The sequence below is a fragment of the Thamnophis elegans genome, chromosome 15 (assembly GCF_009769535.1).
Source record: "Thamnophis elegans isolate rThaEle1 chromosome 15, rThaEle1.pri, whole genome shotgun sequence".
NCBI classification, from domain to species: domain Eukaryota; kingdom Metazoa; phylum Chordata; class Lepidosauria; order Squamata; family Colubridae; genus Thamnophis; species Thamnophis elegans.
The window spans coordinates 11,131,038-11,155,763 of NC_045555.1; the positions used below are offsets into that span (position 1 = coordinate 11,131,038).

Below are 24,726 nucleotides of genomic sequence, written 5' to 3' on the forward strand. Positions count from 1 at the left end.
ATATTGCTCCAAGTTGAAATGATGACTTCCTTTTCTGGTTGAATTTGATGAGTTAAAACAGGAGAAACATTTTTAAAAAAAAGTAATGCAGGGGTGAAATCCAGCAGGTTCTGGAGAACTAGTAGCGGAAAGTTTAAGTAGTTCGGAGAACCGGTAGTGGAAATTTTGAGTAGTTCAGAGAACTGGCAAATGCCACCTCTGGCTGAGGTGGGGTGGGAATGGAGATTTTGCAGTATCCTTCCCCTGCCACGCCCACCAAGCCACACCACGCCCACCAAGCCATGCCCACAGAACCAGTAGTAAAACAAAATATCCACTGAAGCAATGTGGATATGTGTGCTCATGTTTATTGAGCTCTGTGAAAATGTCCAGGGTGGTCTTCAGTGAGAAATGAAAGAATAACAGAGGTCCATTGAAATCAGCTCACTCAGCTCTGGCCAGAAGACAACTGGAGCTGTTTTTTTCACAATGAATGCTTGCCTATTGTAGGATAAAAGTATTTTGTATATTATCATGTCGATTCTATTCTTATAAATGTCAGAGCCAAGCCGAAGGCGTGTTACGGCATAGCTAGGTGGAAGAGTTGGAATTTGGTCAACCTTATCATTACTTCATCCTCAGCAAATTGTGGCTAATTTGTTTGGCAGCAAGCCAGTTTCAATCCCTATGTTATAAGCCTGATTTATTTGGAAGTTGGACAGAATATGGAATTGCACATAATCAGAAAAATAGTGGCTATGTTTCTATACTGAATAATTCCCATTCTTTTGGCCATTTACAAACTAAAATATCACCAGTCCTTCAGTGCACCATAACAGTAATCTTTTAGTCATGCCATTACTCTAAAAGCTCTTATTGTTGTGATCATCATATCCTACTGACAGGTGTCCTGAATGACAATAACCTTAATGCACCAAGGACTTTATGATCAGGTTGGTGCAAGGAAAGAATTTGACCCCGTCCCGGAACTAGTTCAAAGAAAAAGAGGAGAAGAAAGGACACCTGTAATTATAGCTTGAAGGGGTCCATTTTTCTCATGTTAGACTCAAAATTTTCTAGAAACTTTTCCATGTGCACTTACGAAAAAAATCCAAAATCCTGCTGTGGCTCCCCGTACCCCATTTTGGTTGCCAGTGGCACCACAGGCCAGTCCTTTACTATTTCCATGCTGGCTCCTTGGGCCAGATTGAAGCACCCATTTGGCTGATCTGGCCCGCATGCCTTGAGTTTGGCACCCCTGGTATATGCCAACTCTTTAAAAGAGGAGCCACTGTTTTAGCTTTTTCATAGCTTTAAAACCGAGACTAAGCCTGTCTTTTTGCTGCAGGGAATCCCTGAGATCACGGAAGATGAGATTGTGAGTGTGCCAGATGCCAAGTACACAAAAGGAGAATTTGAGGTTGGTGTCTTCTAATGCATGCTTTGTATTTTCTTAATATACCGTATTTTTCAGAGTATAAGATGCACCAGAGTATGAGACACACCATGATTTTGAAGAGGTAATTAAAAATAAGTTTTTGCACTCTGCAGCCCTCCCAAACCTTCTGCACGCCTCTTTAAAAAAAAAAAAGTAGAAAAAGGGGCACACAGTGGCTTTGGGAGGCTTGTAGAGTGCTCCTGGGGGCTGGGGAAGGGGGAGGGCAAAAACGGCAACTTTGCAAACCTCCCAAACCCTCTGCACGTTCATTTTTGCAAAGGGGACAGGGTTTCGGTAAGCCCAAAATGTTGTATTCAGAGTATAAGACGCACCCAGATTTTCACCCTCTTTTGGGGAGGAAAAAACTCTGTCTTATACTCTGAAAAATACCGTAATGCTTTTCCAGCAGGGAACCTTCACATTCATAAATAAATGCACTGACTGAGTTTGAGTTTCATGTCAACCCTGCTGCTTGTGATTTACTCAATAAAATGTATTTTAATTTAGCAGTGGGAGTGTGCATGAAACAGAAGCCATCTTGAACAGCTTTGAACAAAAGAACCCAACTTGAAATGTTGCATTGTCATGAGTTCTAAATGGGCTGTGTTATGACAGGCCAAAATTAAAAATATTTTAAGCAGTCTGACCAGTTTTTACATAAGTTTTGCTATGCTGCTTACATAGTGGCATCCTATAAATAGATTTGCACAATTCCTTTTTTAGGCAATTGTGGGTTTCTCTCATAGAAAAGTAGTGGTCAGTTGCAAGGAAGAAAGGAAGGAAAGGAAGGAAGGAAGGAAGGAGCTTTTAAATGATGAATAACATTAACATCGCAGCAAAAGACAAGAGGAGTTAGAGAGGATATGCAAGCAAAGCTTAGCAAGTTAGCTAAATTAATACGGCCTTTGCATTTTTATGGATCCTAACGCTCAGAATGAGATAATGCACAAGCATGTCAAAGCCAAGTAGATGAATTACACTAATAGCATGCTAAAAGTCTTTGTGTTGACACATTAAGAGCAACACTTTTGAATTATTTGTTTGCAAAGCAAAACTTTGCACGATGCTGGAAGAACCGCATTTTCATGGCAACCCACCCCCCAAAAGACTCCTAATACCTAATAACTAAAATGTGACTTCCAGTTTTCTTCCCTTTTGTGCTTAACATTAACATTTGAGCTGCCCAGAGTAAATCTGACACAGCAGGGACACAGTTGATTGCAGCAACTTTACTAATCAGCTACTAGCTACTAACCAGATAATAACAAACATACTTTTCAAATAGACACAGCTATTTGAAGTTACAACTGACAAAACATCTTGGGGAGATACTTACGCAAGCAAGAGGGTCAGACATGGGAGATCCCACTCTATATCCTACAATGGACATCTCTGCATTTGTGCAGCAGAGGTAGAAGACCTGGCTCACATCCTACCTATTTGATTGTTGCAGGGATGGGTTGCTGCCGGCATTACTGCTGGTTTGGCGCATAAATTTTTTTGCTCTGTGTGTGTGCACATTTACATCTAAAAAGGTGAAAAGGGGAAAAATACATTTTTGCAATGAAGATTGTTCTGCGCATGCGCAGAACCAAAAATCAAGATGGTGCCACCGACGATAGAACCAGTTCGGGGTCGTGGCAGGTCGAGTTACTACCTATTCAGCCGAACTCACCTCTGGATTGTTGCCTGAATAAGAGGGTGAGAGACAGGTACCTTGGTCTATGTACCAAATGAATGACCCATTGAGATTCAAAATATCTTACCTTATGTCCCAGTGATGGGATTCGCTTACCTTCCCTACCGGTTCACAAATGTGAGCGTGCACGCAGGGCTGGCTGGGGAATTCTGGGAATTGAAGTCCATGTCTCTTAAAGCTGCCAAGGTTGAAGAAACACTGAGATATACATCTCAGGGCCTCCTTTATATTGTGTTTTTTATTAAAAAAATATTTTTATTAAACAGTTTTTTAAAAAGAATTTTTTAAAATTTCCTTGTGTACAACATTTCCACATCGGTATACATCATTTTGTATGCATTTCTCCCCCCTTATTTCAATTTCTCTTTATCTATACATATGATATTAATATATACATTCCTTAAGCTTAACAATCCTTCATTGTGTATCATTTCCATTTATACATGTACATATATGTACATTGCTAAATTCTAATTCCTGTGTCTTCTTCATTTAGTCTTTCCCTAAGCTTTACACCAACCATTTGTACCATTCGTTTCATACCATATAATATTCTGTTTCCTCCTTTTCTTTTATTTCTTTTGTGAGTCTGTCCGTCTCTGCACACTCTAAAACTTTCTTTATCACATTTTCCTGTGTTGGTATGTTATTGTTCTTCCAGTTTTGTGCGTACATTATTCTAGTTGCCGTTATTGATGTGTAAAATTAAATACTGTATTTTTTAAATCATATTTCCTTGTAGGTATTCCCAATAAAAATAATTCCAGGTTCATATCAATTTGCTATTTAGTTATTTCTTCAAGCTCTTTTCTTGTTCTATTCCAATATTGTTTAACTTTGGGACATAACCACCACATGTGATAATATGTCCCCTGATTTTGTCTACATGAGTTGTTTTTTTAGCGATGCAAGGAGTATATCTAAGTACTAAACTTTGCCTTCATAGAGAAACTGTGTTTCTTACATCTGCTGGAGGCATTTTCTTTGCTGAGTGTTTAGTCCCTGTGTGAGAAAAGAGACTCCAGAAGGGAAAAGCTTCATCATCAGCTGTATGGTTTGCTCTTATCTGCTAGGTGGTGATGAAAATCCTTCAGATATTGCCAGAGGGACACCGGATGAAGAAGGAGGTTGACATGGCATTGGACACAGTGAGTGAAACAATGACGCCCATGCACTACCACCTGAGAGAAATCATCATTAGTACTTACAGACAGGTAAGGTTAACCTCAGAGAGAAGAAAAAAAAACCAAGTTACTGGGTGTATTTTATGATTTTTTGCTCACTTCTGGTCCAATCGGCTATTAAGACCAGTTGTGAGTGTGTTGTGACTTTAGTCAACCATGTATAATTGGAATGTTTTGGGGTGTTGCCATAGAAGGATCAAAAATAAGAGGGCATGTTGCGGCTGCATGACAGCGCATGCACCCACACCCATAATGCAATGCACATGCAACCGCTCCCTGCGCATGCACATGAACCCCTCCATGCTCCTCCACCCATGCACCCCACCCACCCTTGAGCCCCGCGCAGTGCCCCTGTGCCCCATTTTGGGCCTGGAAGGTTTCCTGCACCAGCCTGGAAGCCAAAACAGGGTGCAGGGGTGCTGTATCAGCCCCCAAAATGCAACGCGAGCATCCCCCCTATGCATGCGCACTGCCCCCCCCCCCCAGCATGAGCATGCGTGTCCATGGCATGCCCTCTAACCCTCAAGGATGCACGGTGGAGCTGGGCTGGGATGGCAGCTGGCTCTGTGTGCCAGCCGCCACCCCAATGTGCCAGCCACTCACGTGCGCCATAGGTTCGCCATCACGGCTCTAGATTGTTTGTAGTCTTTAGTCCAAGAGATTTTTATTTCATGGCAACTGTCACCATTCCTGTTAGTTTATGAGCCTAGAAAGATAAAATTGGTCAACTTTTTAGTTCTTTCTCTACCCCTTTTCAATTGATGGGTTGTGCCTGTTGACATAATATTAGTTTTTGAAACATTGAGCAGTGGAGTGGCTTTTGAATTCTCACCTCCAACAGGATATTCCATAAGATTTCCTCATTTCAGCCCTTGAGGTTGTTATCATAACCCTAACTGAAGCTGTTAATGTTTCCCCCAGTTATTTCTGCTGATCTGTTTTACATATGTTAAATGAATATGATGGTAATATTCAATTATAGTGTTTTCCAAGTTTGGAACCATTTAATTTCTCCCTATTCTGTTCTAAACAGAGAGCCAGTTTGATTTAGTGCTTAAGGCGCCAGGCTAGAAAGTAGGAGACCAGGAGGATGTAGGAGAGGTCCCGGTTGTTGGGACTGAATTCTAGTCCCACCTTTGGCATGAAAGCTGATTGGATGACTTTGGGCCAATTACTCACTCTCAGTCCATGACATCATATTTGCATGACAAGCTGGTTGGTTAATTCCTGTCGCAACCAATGGATCAACACTCCATTGATTTGAAAAAAAGGAGACCTTTCATGTGTGATTGCCACCTTCAACCTTCCCAGCCAACTTACCACAAGCAAAGTCAATAGGGGATGCCAGATTTTCTTAATGACTGCACGATTCACTTAACAACTGCAGCGATTCACTTAACAACCTTGGCAAAAAAAATCATAAAATTGAGTGCAATTTATTCAACACCCACCTTACTTAGTAACAGACCTCACCCCAACTGTGGCTGTATTTCAATGACTACCTATAAAGCTCATCTTTATATACGTTTCCTGTTCCTTTACTTTTATTCAAGAAATCCTTTATCCTCCCCTTTTGACTATTTGACTCTTCTTGTATTTTTTTAAAATGGAAATCAGTGTTCAGTTGGACACATTTTCCACTCTTGTCTTTTTCTTCACTTGTAGTTTCAATGTATAAGATGGACAGCCATTTACATGTTTCTGTGGCTTTTTCTACATCTGTAGTGTAAACTGTGTGTAATGTGTGGAAAATACCACTAGATGTCAGGTTAGAATGCCAATATTTTCCTTGTGGCTACAAAATCATTGAAAACATCATTTTAAATCCAATTGTCACTATGCCTGAATCTTGTCTATACTGGTCAGAAAGGCGCAAATAATTTTAATACATCCCATTTCATGAAGAATGCACATCTAATATTATTTGTTCCTGGTTAACATTTTAATTAATTTTATTTTGATTCTGTACTCTGGTTTTATTATGTAAATATGGTAAGCCACTTTATTATATATATTCTGTAAAGATCGGTTGGTTGCAAGTTGTCAGTTTGGATGGATGGATGGATGGATGGATGGATGGACGGACAGATCTTTTTTCCACTGAGCTTGTATGAATAGAATAGAATAGAATAGAATAGAATAGAATTCTTTATTGGCCAAGTGTGATTATCTTTGTTGCAAATGCTCTCAATGTACATAACAGAATAAAATACATTCATCAAGAATAAAAAGATGCAACACTTAGTGATAAGGTTACCAATAAGCTATCAAATCATATTAGGAAACAAATAAAAACAATATAAATTGAAAGATACATATGGAACCCTCTTCCATATGATGCTTTGGGGGAAAAAGAAAGTTGACATTTTCCAAAATAGCAAATATGTTCCTCATAAGCCTTCATGGGAAATTATCAGGTAGACTCTTGTTTGTTACTTAGGATTCAGGTCATTAAAGTAAAAATAATATTGCAAGTGTTATATCAATAAGGAAGAATATTTGGAGCTCGGGATTGACATGAAGGAGTCCTTGGTGCTCTCTGAGCTTACTTGTATTCCTGCAGACGTTTAATTGCCCAAACTAGGTAACAACATCAGTGCTGGTAAGGAGTGGAGCAAAACTGACAGCAAACTGCCCTTCTTAGTAGCCCTGATGTAGCCTTTTTGTTTTCATTACCAGCCTTCTTTATTGACCCTCTGCTCTGAGGGGGGAAAAAAAACTTTTTCATTTCTGTTGAGGAATATCAGAAGAATATCTCTTCCATAAATAATTTGATATTTTTGTCATTTTTTGAAAAGTGATCAGCGCAAGCAATTAGCATCCAGACATCCGAGCAGTGGTAGGTTGCCTGAACCTGTTCCAGATTCTCTTTTAACTTTGACATTGTCTGCCTCTTGCTGATAGTTACAGCAGGTGTTGATTGACATAAGACATAAGACTTTGACAGTATATTTCGTTGTGTGTCTTAAAAGTTTTCCTTAATATGGAATACAACACGGACAAGCAGACAATACTTCTTCTCATAACACTATTTTATTACACTAATTATAAACCTTATTCTATTCTCTGTTTTCGATTTCTAGTCTTATTTAATCTATAAAGTATTCTTGTATTCTGTTTCTATGTTCTTACTCCCGTGTATATAATTTTATGCTTTTTAAAAATCTTAACTATTTCTTAATTCTTTGTATTCTAAGTATTCCCCCCTTTCCTCTGGGGCAGGTGGAGACGCTAAGTCTTAGAGAATGGTCAATTGTCTAGAGCCGTGATGGTGAACCTATGGGACTCGTGCCACAGGTGGCACGGGGAGCCCTCTCTGCGGGCACGCGAGCCATCACTCAACTCAGCTACACTGCACATGCAAGGGCGCCTCCTGCTGGCCAGCTGCCGCATATGTGGGAAATGCACACACATGCGTGGGGGGTGGGGCGGGGTGGGACAGGGGGTCATTTGTGTATGTGTGGGGGGTGCAGCATGCCCCCCTGCCCATTTTTGACCCCAGGAGGCTGCAGGGAGGCCTGTTAGGCCCAACATGGAGTGGGAGGGTTGAACACACATGTGTGGGGATCACGTGCATGCACAGGAGTCACACACAGGTGTGTGCGCACACAGGTGCAGGGGGCAGGGCGCATTACATTATGTGTGTGGGTGTAATTTCGGCACACAAGGAGAAAAGGGTTATCCATCACTGGTCTAGAGCTTCCTACTGAATTCATGGCAACAATCAAATCTTATCTTTATGATGGTCATAGACCAGCATAAGGAAGGCAAGGTACGGTCAATTAAAAGGCATAGAAAGCACACCAGTGTCTAAAGAAATATGAAAAACCTTCTAGTATAGTGATGGTGAACCTTTTCGGCACCAAGTGCTGAAAAGGGAGTGTGTGTGCATACATGCGACTGCAGCACTGAATGCCAAAAAGGGAGTACTTTGCGTGCTCGTCTGGGATCAGGAAGAGGAGCTGCCCAGCGCCACAAAATGAACTGCCGGTTTCTGGCGCACATGCCCCCTGGACACTCCTTTTCCTGGTCAGCAAGTCTTCCGGTTTCTGTTGCACATGCACACACGCTGATCAGCTGGCCGGCGCTCATGCTCATTCCTGAAAACAGAAGACCAGCTCTTCAAGTTTCCAACACTGCCGCACGCACAAAGTCCAGTTGATCATCGCTTGCACATGTGCATCAGAAACCCGGAAGAGGAATGGACGACACCACATGTGCCAAGCAACATGGCTCCACGTACCACTTCAGGCATGGGTGCCATAGGTTCCCAATCACAGTTCTAGTATAAAATATATGTACTATATTAAAACAAGCTATATATGTTCACAAAGATGCACATACTCAGACACATATACATACATACATGAGTCTAAAAATCTAAAAGAGCTAGGAACATTAGAAGGGTGTAGGGGAGCACAAAATATAGTAGGTAGAAGACTCTGGAATTCTTGGCAACAATGGGATTTGAACCAGGTGTGTAATTCAGTCCAACACGTAGTAAATAAATTGCACCAAGGTTTCCATGCCTTTTAATCTGTTTCTGTCTTGCGGAATATTCTTGCTGTGTCCTGTTAACTTGACTTTCCCTACGTGAAAAAATGGAAATGATAAACCAGTTTTAGTGGTTACTTTTAACATTAACCTAGGCTACCTATCTAGAAAACAAACGTTGAGATTCTAACATGAGGGGGAAAGGGGCAATTGGAGTTAGGGTATGATTGAGGGGTAGAAAATACTGCTGTAAACAAATAATCCGCACCTTGCCAGTTATTTTCTCTTTCCCCATCTCTATATCTTTATCATCAATCCTTCCTTCCTTCCTTCCTTCCTTCCTTCCTTTCTTTCTTTCTTTCTTTTTCTTTCTTTCTTTCTTTCTTTCTTTCTTTCTTTCTTTCTTTCTTTCTTTCTTTCTTTCTTTCTTTCTTCTTTCTTTCTTTCTTTCTTTCTTTCTTTCTTTCGTGTGTGTTCCAGCATAACTCTGGAGGACCTCGAGCAATTTCAACCAAACTTGGTACACAGATGACTTACTAACTGGAGACAAATACTGTGGGGATGAGACATCCCTAACACCCCTCCAGGGGGGGGGATGTTCTATTAAGATACAGCCTGTTGTGCTATACTGTCGTACTGGATTCTACTGTACAGTGCAGTGGAGTTGCCATGTAACGGTTTCACAATACTCCACAAGGGGGCTCCCTCTAGTAAGGGGAAAAATTCAACATTGGAAATTACATTTGATCCAGACATTTTCCCCCTATAAACCCAGGCAATGCTGGGTTATCAACTAGTTAGATATATTAATCTTGGGGCCTTGAATTGCCAGGATCCCATGTTCCCTGTGTGCGATCGTGACAAGGCTATGGTGAGGGAGTGCAGGAAAATGCATGTATTTTATTTATTTTGTTTTACCAATTGCATAGGTACCTATTCCACACCAGGGGCTCTAGGTAGTGAATGGAGGGTTAAAACCAGACCAGACCTAGAGTACACAATAGCAACAGACAGACAATGTAAACATATGGGCAAGGTCTGACTCTAAAATAATTCAGCATCAGTGGAGGAACACAATTTCCCTGCCATCCAAACTTGCCCAGTGCTAAACATGTCATTACATGAAAGTTTTAAAATGTAATTGTAAGCACAAGGATTCCAGCTTCATAAAGGATCCACGCTGGAAGGTGAAGGAAAATTTAACTATTTAAAGTATTTATAGCGGTACCGATAGTCTGTTCCAAGTTCTGTTCACTAATTCTCTTCATTACTACATTTTGCCTGACGATTGCAGAACATTTTATGATACTAAAGCTGAACTACATAACCAGGAAAGACTTGAAAACTGGATAAAGGAAACCCCTTCTTGTCACATTCAATGTTAAAGTATTTTTGAAAAATGCTACTTCCCCTTTGAGGAATTTTAATTTGAATTAGGTTAAGCATTCATGCTTAATTTAAACATGTCTCTGTGTGCTGTCCTATAATTGTTTTTCTTGGGAGGAAATTACTAAGAGTAATTCAGTTTTTGAGACAAGACTTAAAATTCTTCAATTTTTCCTTGAATTATATCCCTATCGCATGGAAATTGATATCTGGACAAAAAAACCCTGATTCTCTATATTCTATTTATTGTTAAAATACTTCAATATTGGAGAGATAAGTAGTTGGTTCCATCTGCTGAATAGTCTCTAGCCTTAAGCAACAATAAAATAAATTTCTTATTGATATAAATCAGAATTGATTACAATGAAGTATGGCTTATCATTAATTGAAATACTTTGATCAAATTTATATACACAGTTGTCTGTGTGCATAAATGTTCTATATATGTTCTCTTCTGTTTTGTTTTAGTTGTATTTATTTAATTATTTGTTTTGTGTCATTCAGTCAGTGTTGATTCTTCAGCGACTACATAAATAGACCCCCCCCCATTTGTCCCTAACCTAGTCTCTTGTCTTTCAACAGTGCATTTACTGCCATTAATTTAGCACATTTGGAAAGGGATTTTGACTTAAAGAGTGGTCTTAAATTATTTTAGACAAAGAATGGATTCTAATATTGTACTTCTGCTCCTGGGTCCACTAGGATCTATGGGTGGGTGAAAGGTCTTTAATAATCCAAGTATTTATCTATAGTTAGCACTAATACAGCTTTCTGAAACTGATGCCTTTTAACTTTGTGTTGGCCAAATGCTGGGCAGTGATGCCTATTAATTATGAGGGCTGCATTCTCAGCACATCTAGAGGGCATCAAGTGGTGAAATGCCAACAATATTTGAAGCAGGAGGAAACAATAAGGATTTTCCAGTTTTGGTTGAGTCTTTTTCTAAGTGCTGAGGTTCAAGAAGCTATAAAGTAGCTAAGCAAACACGGGAACGTTGAACAAAAGTTGGAAGAAACTTTATTGGATTCCCAGCAGTGGCTCTTAACTAATAGTTGTTTCAGCTTCTTAGACTCTAAAACCTTCTCAACACACCTAGGATTTTTATTTGGATGGAGCAAACAATTTTAGTTATATTTCTGCCTGGAACTGAGCAAGAGAACCAGACAACTTAGAAAATGTTTACCATTTGGGAGAAGTTTAAATAAGGAAGTCAACTTATAGAACCACTGTAGGATATTTCTTTGTAGATGTTTTTTTAAAAAAAGACTGTGTCCAAAAAATAGAGGGTCTCTGCATGCTATTTTTGAAAAGACATACTGAGACCTTTTGAGTCTCTCCTTTTTGAATTCAGCTTTTAGATTAGAAGAATTCTATGGCTGTAACTTGGGAGATCTTCCTCTCCCCTTTTTCCTAGCTTCCCACAAATGTAGACATAATTATAAAAGAGTTTCTCATTACCAACTGTGAGCAATTCTTTGGGAGCAAACCCTAAAACATAATTCATAACTAATGTCATCTGCTTCTTGTCAGCTTGGATCTGAGTGTATGCAGTTGTTTAACTTTCCATTCTGAAGAGAGCAAGTTGAATAAAATGTATAATATGTTGTCTTTGTTATGCTATTTATAACCCACTGGCTTTTTGTAAGCTGTAGTGCTATGTGTATTCTGTAGAATTCAATTATATTTAATTGAACCAAGTCTGGATTAATATGAAATAATCACACATACAAACAATAATCAGGCTGGGAAATGGACATCAAGATGAGATCTTGCCTCATCAAGGCAGGATCTCATCTTAAGTTTTGATAATTTCTGATCCAAAATCATACATCTGAAAAGGATCTTGCAGCTCATCAGATGCTTTGCTCTGGAATTCTCAACAAGAGTTAAGATCTATTGATAAAACGTTTCTGACATTTAACATTTAGACATGATAGCAGTGTTCCAATGTTTGAGGGGCTCCCACAGAGAGGAGGGAGTCAGCTATTTTCCAAAGCACCCGAAGGCCAGACAAGGAATAATGGATGGAAACTGATCAAGGAGAGATTCAACCTGGAAATAAGGAAAAATATTCTGACAGTGAGAGCAATCAACCAATGGAACAGCTTGCCATTGGAAGTTGTGGGAGCTTCATCACTGGGGGCTTTCAAGAAAAAACTAGACTGCCACCAAGATGTTAGATAACCATTTGTCTGAAGTGGTGTAGGGTTTCATGCCTGAGCAGGGGGTTGAACTAGAAGACCAAGGTCCCTTTCGATATTCTATTCTATTCTATCTGTCAGAAATGGTATAGGGTCTCCTGCTTGGGTGGTGGTGGTGGTGTTGGACTAGATGACCTACAGTGTGGGATACAAAATAGAATTAAAACCATTCAATCCCAACATGCTAAAACTAGAATGATCAGCATGGCAACAAATGTCCATCAACAAAGATTCATTTAAGAACTTCTTTGAACAAATAGGTTTTGGTCTATTCAGCAAGCAAGGTGTGCTAGGTTTGGTACAGATAGTCCTCAATTTACAACAATTCCTTTAATGACTTTTCAAAATTAACAATGGCACAGGAAAAAAGTGACTTAATGTTCATTTTTCACACTTAATGACCATTGCAGCATCTCCATGATCATGTGATCAAAATTCAGACATTTGACAACTGACTCTCATTTATGATGGTGTCCCTGGGTCATGTGATCTGCTTGCAAGCAAAATCAAAGAGGAAGCCAGCTTTATTTTACATCTCTTACTAGCTTAACAGCTGCAGCGATTCACTTAACAACCATGACATAAAATGGGGCACCTGTTTCACTTAGAAACAAAACTTTTGGGCTCAGTTGTGATTGTAAGTTGAGGACTACCTGTATTAGCCATTCTGTATCCACATCTGGAGTGTGATGGATAATGGCTTCACTGGTGATTTGACATTACCCTGTAAGCTTGCTGGTGATGTTCTTATATAGAAAACAATTCTTACCAAAAAACCTAAGGGCTAGTAACCTTGAAGTCTGCCACATCAGTCCATGGATCTCCACTGAAAACAGTGTATTTCTAAACATCTCTCTTAAAAATGTTCAATTATTTTGAACCTAGGGGGTCCAAATGTATATTCTTAGCTCACCAAAGGTGTGTCTGTGGCCAGTGCCTCCTGCTCTCTGAATGTAGGAAACCATTGTAGACAGAAAAACCAGCTAGGGCAGGATATTTATCTCCATTCCAGCATTGCTTCATCATCCATGACAGCCCTTTATGTTTTCACATGGTCTATAAATAAAAGTTAAGACATACTTCTGGATCTGTGTCATTGAGTGGACAATTACTGGGGTGGCCTTGATTGGATCACCCTTCAGAGTGCACACTGCTAATCTGTTCTGCACATTTGCTGCTTCTACTGTTGCCTCCATGATTGTTCATAGTTAGATTCCAAGTTGCAGTCGGTATTGCTTCCAAATTAAGTCTTACAATGGATTCTTTCCCCCAAATAAGCCATCTGCTTCTGATTCCCATCTTGCCATGGTTTTCTTTTCACTTAGAGCTTCCCTTCTGTTACCCAACAGGTGACAGATAGGTGGCTTCCTCAGCGTACCTGAAGAGATAAATACTCATCTGAAGCCTTACCATTGGCATTTGACTTTATGAACGATGCTCAGTCCTAGTGTGTCACATATAGCAGCAGCATTGTTACGTCTTTGAGAGATTTGTGTGCTCATTTTATAGGCAACTCGGTGTAATATAATAGTTGATTTGGATGAAGAAATTGAGGCTTAAGTCCCACTCAGGAGGGAGCTTTTGCTGAATGAGTGTGGTCTATTATTTTCTTGTAATCCAATTTATCTTATGGGGTTGTACCTCTGGATATAAAATTAGGTAACATCCTTCTGTGTATACAGTGGTTCCTGTTGTGGTCCGACAGCAGTTGGACAGGGAGGAGGTTGGGAGGAGCATGGGCCAGTCCTGGAGGCTATGGAAGACTCAGATGAGGGCTCTGCATCGGAGGCTGAGATGGGCCCGAGGCCATCTAGCACAGAGGTGGGTTCCTACCAGTTCGCACCTATTCGGTAGAACCGGTTCATCAAGTCTACCGAACCGGTTAGAAGAGGTTCCACCAGTGGACCCCGAAAGCAGGCCACACCTACAGAAGAGGCTCCAAATTTTTTTGAAACCCACCACTGGTCCTTGGATATGATTATTCTACCCTATCATGCTCATATTTATAAAACTCAGTGTCTCTGTGAAAGGTAAGGATGACTACTGCGTTTGTGGTGCAATCAGAACATTGCGTGTGTTGAAGTTGTTTTAACGCAAACCAAAGATGCCTTTTAAAAAACAAGTTTACATCATATTCTTATGCATGCCAGTGCTGTGTGTGAGGTAATTTAAGGTGGTTCTGACAAGTGTTGTCGGCATCTTCATATCCGGTCACATGGGCGGCAACCCACTCCCATCCGGTCACATGGGCGGCAAGCCACTCCCACAAAGGAGGCCACAGCCACAGAGTAGGTTTGAACAATTTTTGAAACCCACCACTGATCTAGCAGTGATCAGGTGCCTACAGAGCTAGACAGCAGTGAGGCAGAGGAACAGCTAGAGCCTGTTCCCAGCATGCACATGCACAGAGCTGCCAGAAGAAAAGAATAACTCAGAAATTAGGGTAGACTTGGGAGTAAAGTCACAGGTGGAAAGTGATTGGCCCTTCCCATAGAAAATAAAAGAGGAGCAAAAGAGAAATGGGCTTTTGCAGGAAACAATTTGTTCGTTCGGTCATTAGATTCATTCATGAGTGTGAAGATCTGTCCGTGAATCTCAGAGACTTTGTGCCCAGTCTTTCCTTTCACAACACCTGATTTGGAAAATATTTACATGGCAGCTTTCCAAGATAGATAAGGTCTGTAGTCATAAATATTCCTTTGAAAGACTGTTTGCCAGGCCTTTGCTGAATGTGAATGAGAGGAATTCACATTCATTGAATAAAAGGGGTTTTATCGGGACCAGGAATCTGCTTCGTGCTTTCTGGGGAAGCCTAGGTCAGAACAGTTCCAGAGACAAGGTGGGATAGAAAGTCAAAGAACAAAATCCACAATTGGAAATCAACATGTGTCTTACAAGGCAGGAACAATGTGTGTCCAAACAGATCCCAAGTAAAAAACCCACAGCTCTTTCTACAGCTGTAGATGCTTAATTTATTTTTCTATTATTTTCCTTGTAAAAGATTTCCCACTGGGATGCATTAATAATTTTAATTCCAGCTTTAATTGTATTCTGGCTTTCCTATCAAACACACAAGCCATTTGCAAATGGGGACTGGGGAGAAAAAAACAGGCTTTCTTAAATGCATAATTTTCACGCCTGGTGAGAACAAACAATAACATTCTAGAATGTAGTGGAAAATGTCATTTTGTGCTGGTTATTTATATTTCTGAAGATCAACCATGCTAAACATTCTGGTCTGGATTCTGAGATAAATTAGTTTAAGGATGTTTGGAAAAAGAATGTTGGGTTGTTGTTTTTTTGTCCTTCCCTCTTTTGCCACCTGTTCCCTGAATTTCAGAAAATGGAAGGTATGAGTGCTGAAATTTAGATGCTGCATGGTGACACCAAAATTGAACATGGCATGGCATGACATGGCTTCCAGAGGTGGTATTCAGCCGGTTCGAACTGGTCCAGGCAAACAGGAGCGGAAATTTTGAGTAGTTTGGAGAACCTCTGGTTGGCCCCACCCTCCCACCCCCATCGTTGCCTGTCCTATATTCCCTTGTTTTTTACCTCAGCTGATTCGCGCAGCAGAATGGATTGCTGCGCCTCAGCTGAGCTAAAACAGAGCTCAGCTCACCAGCTCTGACACCGAGGGCAGCCTTTGAGTGCTGCGTGCACAAAGCTCTCTCTCATAGAGCCGGTAAGGAAAGATTTGGAATCCCACCACTGATGGCTTCTCAAAGTTGAACCCCTCTATATCAGATTCCTGTGGATGAAGTTGGTATCAAAGAACCACCAACTCTGAGCTTCTACTAAATCCCAATTATTGTTACATTTTTAATGTTTTGACATTTTCATTTATTTCCCCTATCACATCCAAGCAGAAACTTGTCATCAAGATGAGGGATTAAACGTTTGGTGATAAGGGAATTATCTCAAGGAGTTGAGGTTGGGGTTGTTTAGCCAACAGAAAATATGAAGGAAAAAGTTGAGGTCCTATTTAGTTCACAGTTGAAGGCATTGTAACTTCCAATGGTCACTAAAGAAACTGTTGTAAGTTGGCGACTACTCATAACTGACATCCCTTACGAATTGTATTCCTTATAAATATGTAAAGGCACGCAAACCTTGCTCCCCTAACATCTTGGCCCCAGCGCCTGCAGGCAAATGCATCCCCATAAGATATGGGGCCAACTAAGTTGCAAAGGACAGGGGAAATTGGTCATTCTTCCAAGAAAAAGTGGACAAACAGTGAAGCTGCTGGAAGAATGGTCCACTGAGTGTCCCATTTCAGTCAGACTTCATTAGCTAAGTAATCACCCCACTGAATCAATATATGACACTTTCCATTAGGGTGATCTGAATGTAAATTCCATTTCGCATTGATTTGTGGCTCCGTAAAAACATGAAGATTTAAAAAAAATGCTTAGTAGTTGTTAAAAAAATAAAACTAGAGGATTTAATAGGGGACATTCAGGGGACAGCATCTGAAGTATGATTTCAGTCTGCTCAAGCTATTTCTTCTCCCTAGCAGAGAACTCATTGGCTATAAACTAAAGTTTTATATGTATGTATTTCTTTCTATGAAAGGGCTGGAAACTATCATGGTCCAAGTGAGGAACCCCCCCCCCTTCTTCCCTGCTAAAGGGACTCCTCCCATCTATCATTCTCAAAGTACTTTAGGGCAGGGGTCTCCAAGCTTGGCAACGTTAAGACTTGTGGACTTCAATTCCCAGAGTTCCTCAGCCAGGAAAGCTGGGAGTTGAAGTCCACAAGTCTTAAAGTTGCCAAGGTTGGAGACCCCCTGCTTTAGGGAATGGGCCCTTTTTTAGTGCTTTACCCACTAGCTGGACAACAAATGCCAGCACAAAGCTCCCTACTGAAACAAAAATCTTCTCCCCTGAACGTTACTTCACCAAAACTGCTGAAAGTTTCAGTGGGAGTTAAGAGCTTATTCTCCCCTTAAAGATTTATTGAGGCTCCATTCTCTCTCATTCAGGATATTAGGGAAAAGAGAAAGGACAAAGCAAGTTCTTTTGAGAACTCTGTAATGGTTGGGAAAGGTGAAAAGAGAAAAAAAAAAAAGATGATGAGCAAGATGGATGGACCCAGCAGTTATGAGTGCACCTAAAAGATCAGGTTGGGAAGAATTCCCCCTGGAGAAGTATGGCCTATGTGGTTGCTAAGAGTCAACACCAACTTCTTGGCATAGAATAATTGTATTGCTTGACCCAGCTCCACAAAGCAGAAATCCTCTCCTGTGGTCTAGCCACCACATTACGATAAATCATGAGATGGAGAATATACTTAATTCCTTCATTTAACTGCCGGTTTTGGAACACAGATATATAATCTGAGCCTTGTATTCATGGATGTTGAAGTCAATTTTATATTGAAACATATGATTGTGGTAGTGAATGCGGATGGTCCAGCTCTCAGAATTATAATTCTTGAATTAACTAAGGCAGTTTTCGGTCACATAGTACCCATATTTCTCTCTCAACATCTTCCCACTCTTGTTTCTTCCTTAAGATTTTTATGTGTAAGTCCACGGTAAAAATGGAGGGAAAACATATTCTGTAGCTTTATACACTGCATTGGAGGACTATTATGAACCACATCTATACATCTATGAGCCACGGTGGCGCAGTGGTTAGAGTGCAGTACTGCAGGCGGCTTCTGCTGACTGCCAGTTGACTGAAATTTGGCAGTTCAAATCTCACCAGTCTCAAGGTTGACTCAGCCTTCCATCCTTCCAAGGTGGGTAAAATGAGGACCCAAATTGTTGGAGGCAATATGCTGACTCTGTAAACTGCTTAGGGAGGGCTGTAAAGCCCTGTAAAGTGGTATATAAGTCTAAGTGCTATTGCTATTAGGAATTTGACTGTAGAATGTCATCGTCTTTCCCTTATCATCTAACACCATCACCAAGTACACCAAACGTAACTCAAATGTACCCCAATTCAGCAAGAGGAACAGGAGAATTTTCAGCTATTTTTGCAACTTTCTTCTGAAAAGCCAAAGAAACAAAGTCTGAAGTTAAATGGGATTAGTTCATTTGTGGGAATATCATATGCTACCATAAATATTCATGATCAAGTTTGAGGATTTGCAACCTCTTAATAACGTATGAATTTGGCTCTTTGTCGTGTAATATAATGGCCGTTAATAAATCACTTTTGCAGAAAGTTTGACTTCTGGTGGCTTCATGTTTATATAGCTTTCTTGGCAACATTATATGACAGATTTGCTGTCCTCTGTTTCTGAGATGCTTTTTTTTTTTTAATTAGCACCCAGTTCAGTCTCAGATTCCTTACCTGACCCATCCAGGTACTAACCTTGCTTAGCTTCCAAGCCCAGACAAAGTCACTAGTTTTTTTCCCCATATGTTAAGACATCTTTAGAAAATTGCTGTCCAATATAGTCCTTTAAAATCTTATCCTTAAAGAAGCTTTTAGGTGTCAACACTTTCAGTTGCATATGGCTTTTCAACCGATAATGGGAAATTGTCTTCTTAATTACTACATAGTTTTGTAATTAATCCCCATCCCATTTCTCTCATGTATGATTGAAGAGTAAAAAAATGAAAGCAAGTAATATAACAAGTGTGATTCGTAACATATGGACTCTGAGTATACACATTTTATTTAATCAAAATCAAATTGAGGGGGCATAATCACCTTAGATGCTACTAAAGTTTATACTTTGTTATGTGTGTATTTAGTTGTCTAAATCTAACACCCTTGGCATTCAATTTTATTGCTGTGTGTCAGTCCTTGCTTTCTTGTGAGCGCAGTTGTGTAGCCTTATAATTCCTAGACATTGTTTGCTACTTCAAGCGAATTCCTTAAACATGGATTGATGGGTCCCTTGGGTACACCCATGCATGTGCAAATGAATGCATATAAGCATAAAATACAAGCAATATTAAACTTAAAAAGAAAACATACTTTATTTAATGAATAAAGTATATAATAATAATAGTTTTTATTGTCATTGTATATCATGTATACAACAAATTTGGTTTATTCATTAAAAATGAAAATCAGTCAACTGAACATTCAAAAATGCATCACAAACACCATTGACTGGTGCTAGTGGTTGATACTAGTTGCTACTAGCATCCTAGGTATCAACCAGGTTACCTTCCTAAAATGTACGACTTTCCGAATAGCGTAGTTTTTTGCAGTTCTGCTGGTGTTATTGCAGAAAGCTGCAATTTCTTGATGTATTTTTTGATGTATTGGACAATTCTTATTATAGAGTGTCCTACTTGCTCCTATCAATAGCTTGCAGATGTTCTGCCTGAAAAGAACAGGATGGGGCTAATCACTTTGTCCGAATAATGGAGTTAAATGGGACCTTGGAGGTCTTGTAGTCCAGCCCCCTGCTCAGGCTAAAGACCTTATACCAGTGATGGTTAACCTTTTTGGCACAGAGTACTGAAACTGGAGTATATGCACCAGAGCGCCAGAATCAAAAGAGAGCAGCTGGCTGGTGTGCATGCACACCAGAGCAGCTGGCCAGTGTACATGTGCATGATGGAACCTGGAAGATCAGCTGGCGATGTCGCGCGTGCCCACAGAGAGAGATCTGCATGCCACCTGTGGTACGCGTGTAATAGGTTCACCATCACCGTGACCCGACAAATGCGCGAACGTCAAAAGCACGCCGACAAAATCGCGGCGCTAAAACCGCGATGTCAAAAGTGCACCGACAACAGCGCTTCAGCGCTCATTCGTCGTCGGCGCTGTTTTGTCACCGCGGTTTTGTCACCGCGGTTTAGTCAGGCGCGCTTTTGTCGTTCGCGCATTTGTGGTGGAACCCACCATCACAGCCCTATACCATTCTGGATAAATTTAGGCTGTCTAAGCTCTTCCTAAAAACTTCCAGTTATGATGGATCCACAACTTCTGAAGGCAACCCATTTGTCAAGCGCCAGTGAAATCAGGAGATTCAGGCTGTTCAAATGAGTCTAAAGATGTATCGCAAGCTCTCTACAAGAATCTGACCAACTAACGTTCAAAGGAAATGAGCGGGAGATAAGAGAGGCATTCAAGGTAGGCTGGACTTAGATCTCTTGGGCATGTAGGGACTCATGACTTATGGCTCATTTGACCCCTCCCTCGAGTTAGCCTGGTCATCTCCTACACCAAAGCATTCCACTGATTAATTGTTAGCATAAAACAGAGTGTAAAATTTCAAAGGAAATGTCCAAGGGTTCTCTTAGCAACAAGAAATGTATTACTTTACAAGGTGAAAGTGACAGAGCGTCTGTTTTTCTAAAGTTCAACCTGCACTCAACTTCTACTTCAGACTGTCAACTTGAATATTATAAGAGGCACCTTCCTGATGTTGTTTCTGACATCTAGTCACATTCTACTAGAGCAGTCTCGAATACCAGGGAGGGGAAAAAAATCACATAAATATGATTTAAAAATAACTGCCTTCCAAACAATCCATTAATATTTCCCTTGAAATGAATCTAATATGTTTTTCCATATGTGGCTGCTGAGACGTTTTCATAGGTTGTTATTGTTGTTAGTTACGAAGTCGTGTCCAACCCATCGTGACCCCCATGGACAACGTTCCTCCAGGCCTTCCTGTCCTCTACCATCCTCGGGAATCCATTTAAGCTCACGCCGACTGCTTCGGTAACTCCATCCAGCCACCTCATTCTCGGCCAAAGGAAAGAATGGACCTGTTGAAGCATCTAGACAGGATTTTATTTGGATTAAGCACACATATGTGGAAATATGACTTGTTTACATGGATGCAAGGATCCTTTCATCCTGTGACTGTCAGATTGGAGCAGGGCAGGGGTGGGTTTCAACCATGGCACGACAAAACCGCGGTCCACTAAAGCACGCCCGATTAAAGCGCGTCGCTGATGTCATCAGCAGCGCGACAACAGCGACCGCGGAGAAAAAAGGGCGCTTTAAAAAGCGCTTTGAAAGCAAGCCGATTCACGTTAAGGTAAGGGTTAGGGTTAGGGTTAGGGTTAGGTTAAGGGTTAGGTTAAGGGTTAGGGTTAGGGTTAGGTTAAGGGTTAGGGTTAGGTTTAGGGTTAGGTTAAGGGTTAGATTTAGGGTTAGGTTTAGGGTTAGGTTAAGGGTTAGGGTTAGGGTTAGGTTTCGGGGGGTTAGGTTTAGGTTTAGGGGTTAATTTTAGCTTTAGCGCTCGCAGCGTGCTTTTTTCGTCGCGCTGTGATGACGTCAGGTACGCGGTTTCGCGAGCGTGCTTTAGTCGAACACGGTTTTGTGGTGGAACCGGTTTCAACCGGTTCGCGGCGGTCCCCGCGAACCGGTTGGTCGGAGAACCCGGAAGTAAGTAACTTCCGGGAATGGCGAAGGGCCCACCCGCCCGCCCACGTTCCTTACCCGGTTTTGACGAGTTCTGTGCTTCCACGCATGCGCAGGACGCATACAGCCCCTGCGCAATCCTCCAGGAGCAGCTGGAGCATCGCACAGACGCTAGTATGCATGCGTGCGCTGTGCGCGTGCACGAGGATGCCGCTGGCCCCGTTCCAACCGAACTGGTTGGAACGGGGCGAGAAACCCACCCCTGGAGCAGGGCATCCAGTCACAGTATTGACAGTTCAGTGGAGTATCAAATTGAGACATGGAGAGAAAGTGGCTGCTCTCCTTATGTTGCTCTGTTTGACTGTCTGAAAGCAGTACAAGGGGATGTCTGCTTGCAAACCTGCTGAAATGTGTGATTTAAAAACCAGACAGAATTCTGGCAAATGGACATGACAGTGGAGGTAGGAGATGGCAGATGCTTTAAATAAGAAACCGCATAGTAAGATCAGGTTGCTACAAAATAATGAATTCAGTATCTTCTGATTCTTTCTGATCTTCTAGCAGTTACCCCACGGGTCCATTAAGTTTTCAGCAAGAGAGATCACAGAATATTTCCGTCTTGTCTTATAAGGCTACAGCTGGGCGTAGATATATTTCTGAATGCTACAGATGTTGCATGGATGCCGAAATAGAATTAAATGTTCTATCTTTGTTCTGTCTGGGCTGTTGGGTAGCTGCTGCTGGGCCCAAATTCCAGCAGAGGAATCTGATTCTAGAATAAGTCATTTCATTACCATTTGAAGTCTTCTGGGGTTTTTGAATCATATTTGCCTCCATTTTCTTCTTCCACTTAATGTTTATGATTCAAAGAAAGTAGCTGCTTGAAAAATTCTGATCTTAATGTGATTTTAAAGTTGGCTTTGCAAACGTTGATTTAATTAATGCCTTGGTAAGGTCACACTTGGACTACTGCATTCAGTTTTGGTCGCCACGAGGTAAAAAAAGATAAGACTCTAGAGTGCGGAGAAGAGCAACAAAGATGATTAGGGGACTGGAGGCTAAAACATATGAAGAACAGTTGCAGGAACTGGGTATCTCTAGTTTAATGAAAAGAAGGACTGGGGTGACATGATAGCAGTCTTCCAATATCTCAGGGGCTGCCACAAAGAAGAGGGATTCAAGCTATTCTCCAAAGCACCTGAGGTAGGATAAGAAGCAATGGGTGAAAACTAATCGAGGGAAGCAACCTAGAACTAAGGTTGGCACAGGAGAGTCACATGCGCAGGGAGCGGGGAAGCACGCGGGGGAGAGAGGGGGCGTGCACATTGCATTTGTGGGTGTGGACTTTTGGCACACGGGGACAAAAAGGTTAGCCATTACTGCTCTTATCAAACCTGTTTGAGTAACATGCTGTGAACTTGGAAAAACTTGGAAAAAACCCCAATGCTGCTTTAAATGAGCACAACCTTAATTTAGGGGGGGGAGGGAGAAATACACCTCTCTACCATCAGATTTTAGTGAAAAGCAACCAAGGAGTAACTTTTTGCACATGTTAACTGCTTAGTAGACTACCATCACTCTGGCTCTTAAAAAGGAATAGCGGCCTTTTTCTATTTTTGTTTCTAAAAACCTGCCTACTTTTGTTGGCTTACAAGTGGGAGTAAGCCCAACTGAGTTGGGTGAGTTTTACTCCAAGGTAAGCGGGCAGAGCTTTATAGGCTTAGCCTGGCCTTCTTTAGACAAGGAACTCATTGTGTTAGGCTTATTCACCGATTTTTATGAAGGCTCCAGATGGCCTTTCCTCGTTTGTGAATCCCCATTGTTCCCCCCCCCTTCCTTCCCCCATTTCTCCTACTGTGAAACATCCATGAAAGAGGAAAAATGGTGGAGTGGCTCCATAGAATACCTTTTGTCTGGCAGTGTTGATGCCATCTGTTTGAAGGGCCCCCCCTTTCTCCGATAATTGCATTATTTCCCCCAAGCTTCCGACCTCTTTCTTGTTTGCTTTCGTTCCATTCTATAAAGCTTTAATTGCTAATTTCTACTTATAGCAAAGTGGTTACTTTGAGCTGGAGGCTGGGCAGTGTTTACATTCAGGCTGAAACTATGAATACGGACACAGCTACGGGCCGCCGCTGAATGTCTACCTCAGTGATTGCTGTTGTGTGGTCATGACTCAACCGAGGTCAAGGCAGGGACAGAAGGGAGGATAAGGCTAATTCTTGGTTGCTGAAGTTTTTCAGGAAAAGCAGCACTATATAAAACAAGCGTTTTCAATTTATATCTCAACTGCCTATTCCTGGTTCTCCCCTTCCTGCCCCCCCCCCAGCTTTCCACGTTTATAAAAAAAAAGTGGATGTTGGCAACATATTCTTTTTTCTATTTCAGGGGTCTCTGTGTCTAAAGAAAGAAAGTTTTAGCATTGAGCACAATTTAATGGGAACTTGGGTGACCAAATTTAAACATGACCCGGAGTTAGATCCTTTCCTAATGTTGCTGGTTTTGACAACAGGAGCTGCTTTATTATTAGTTACCGAGGAAAAGGGAGGCTAAGGAAGGAATGTGGCTCAAAGGATGCTAACCCTGGGTGGTTGTGAAACTCTAATAATGCTTTGGAGGTTCTAGCACAAGGGTGTCAAACTCATGTTGTCATGACGGTGTCGTGTGATGTATTGCAACTTTTTCCTCCTTCGTTAAATCTGTTCTGACCTAAGCTTCCCCAACAGCACGGAGCCAAGTCCTTGTCCCGATAAATCCCTTGTATTTAATTTACAGTGAATTCTTCTCCAGCAAAGTCCCGGCTCAGAATCTTTTAAGATAGTTCACAATTACCGACCTTTATCAGGCTTGGAGAGTGGCCAGGCCGATATCTTTCAGACGCCACAATACTTGGCAAGAATGCAGGAATGAACTAATTGTCTCCTGCAAACACCCCTCCCCTTTCGCTCTTCTTTTATTCCATCTGGGAGGGGCCATTCACCGTCCACCTGTGGCTTTACTCCCAAGTCGACCTGTGTTCCTTTGCTGTTCCCTTCATCTGGCAACTCTGCGCATGCAC

The 24,726-nt window shown here is 41.3% G+C and overlaps 1 protein-coding gene across 1 annotated transcript in view; it reads left to right on the forward strand.

Moving 5' to 3' along the window:
* PALD1 (phosphatase domain containing paladin 1) overlaps positions 1 to 24,726 on the forward strand; it is a 128,981-nt gene that overhangs the window by 75,424 nt on the left and 28,831 nt on the right. Inside the window, exons 17-18 of the mRNA XM_032232026.1 lie at positions 1,328 to 1,399; positions 4,190 to 4,330. Coding sequence (XP_032087917.1) covers positions 1,328 to 1,399; positions 4,190 to 4,330 — 213 coding nt within the window. The remainder of the gene's footprint in view (positions 1 to 1,327; positions 1,400 to 4,189; positions 4,331 to 24,726) is intronic.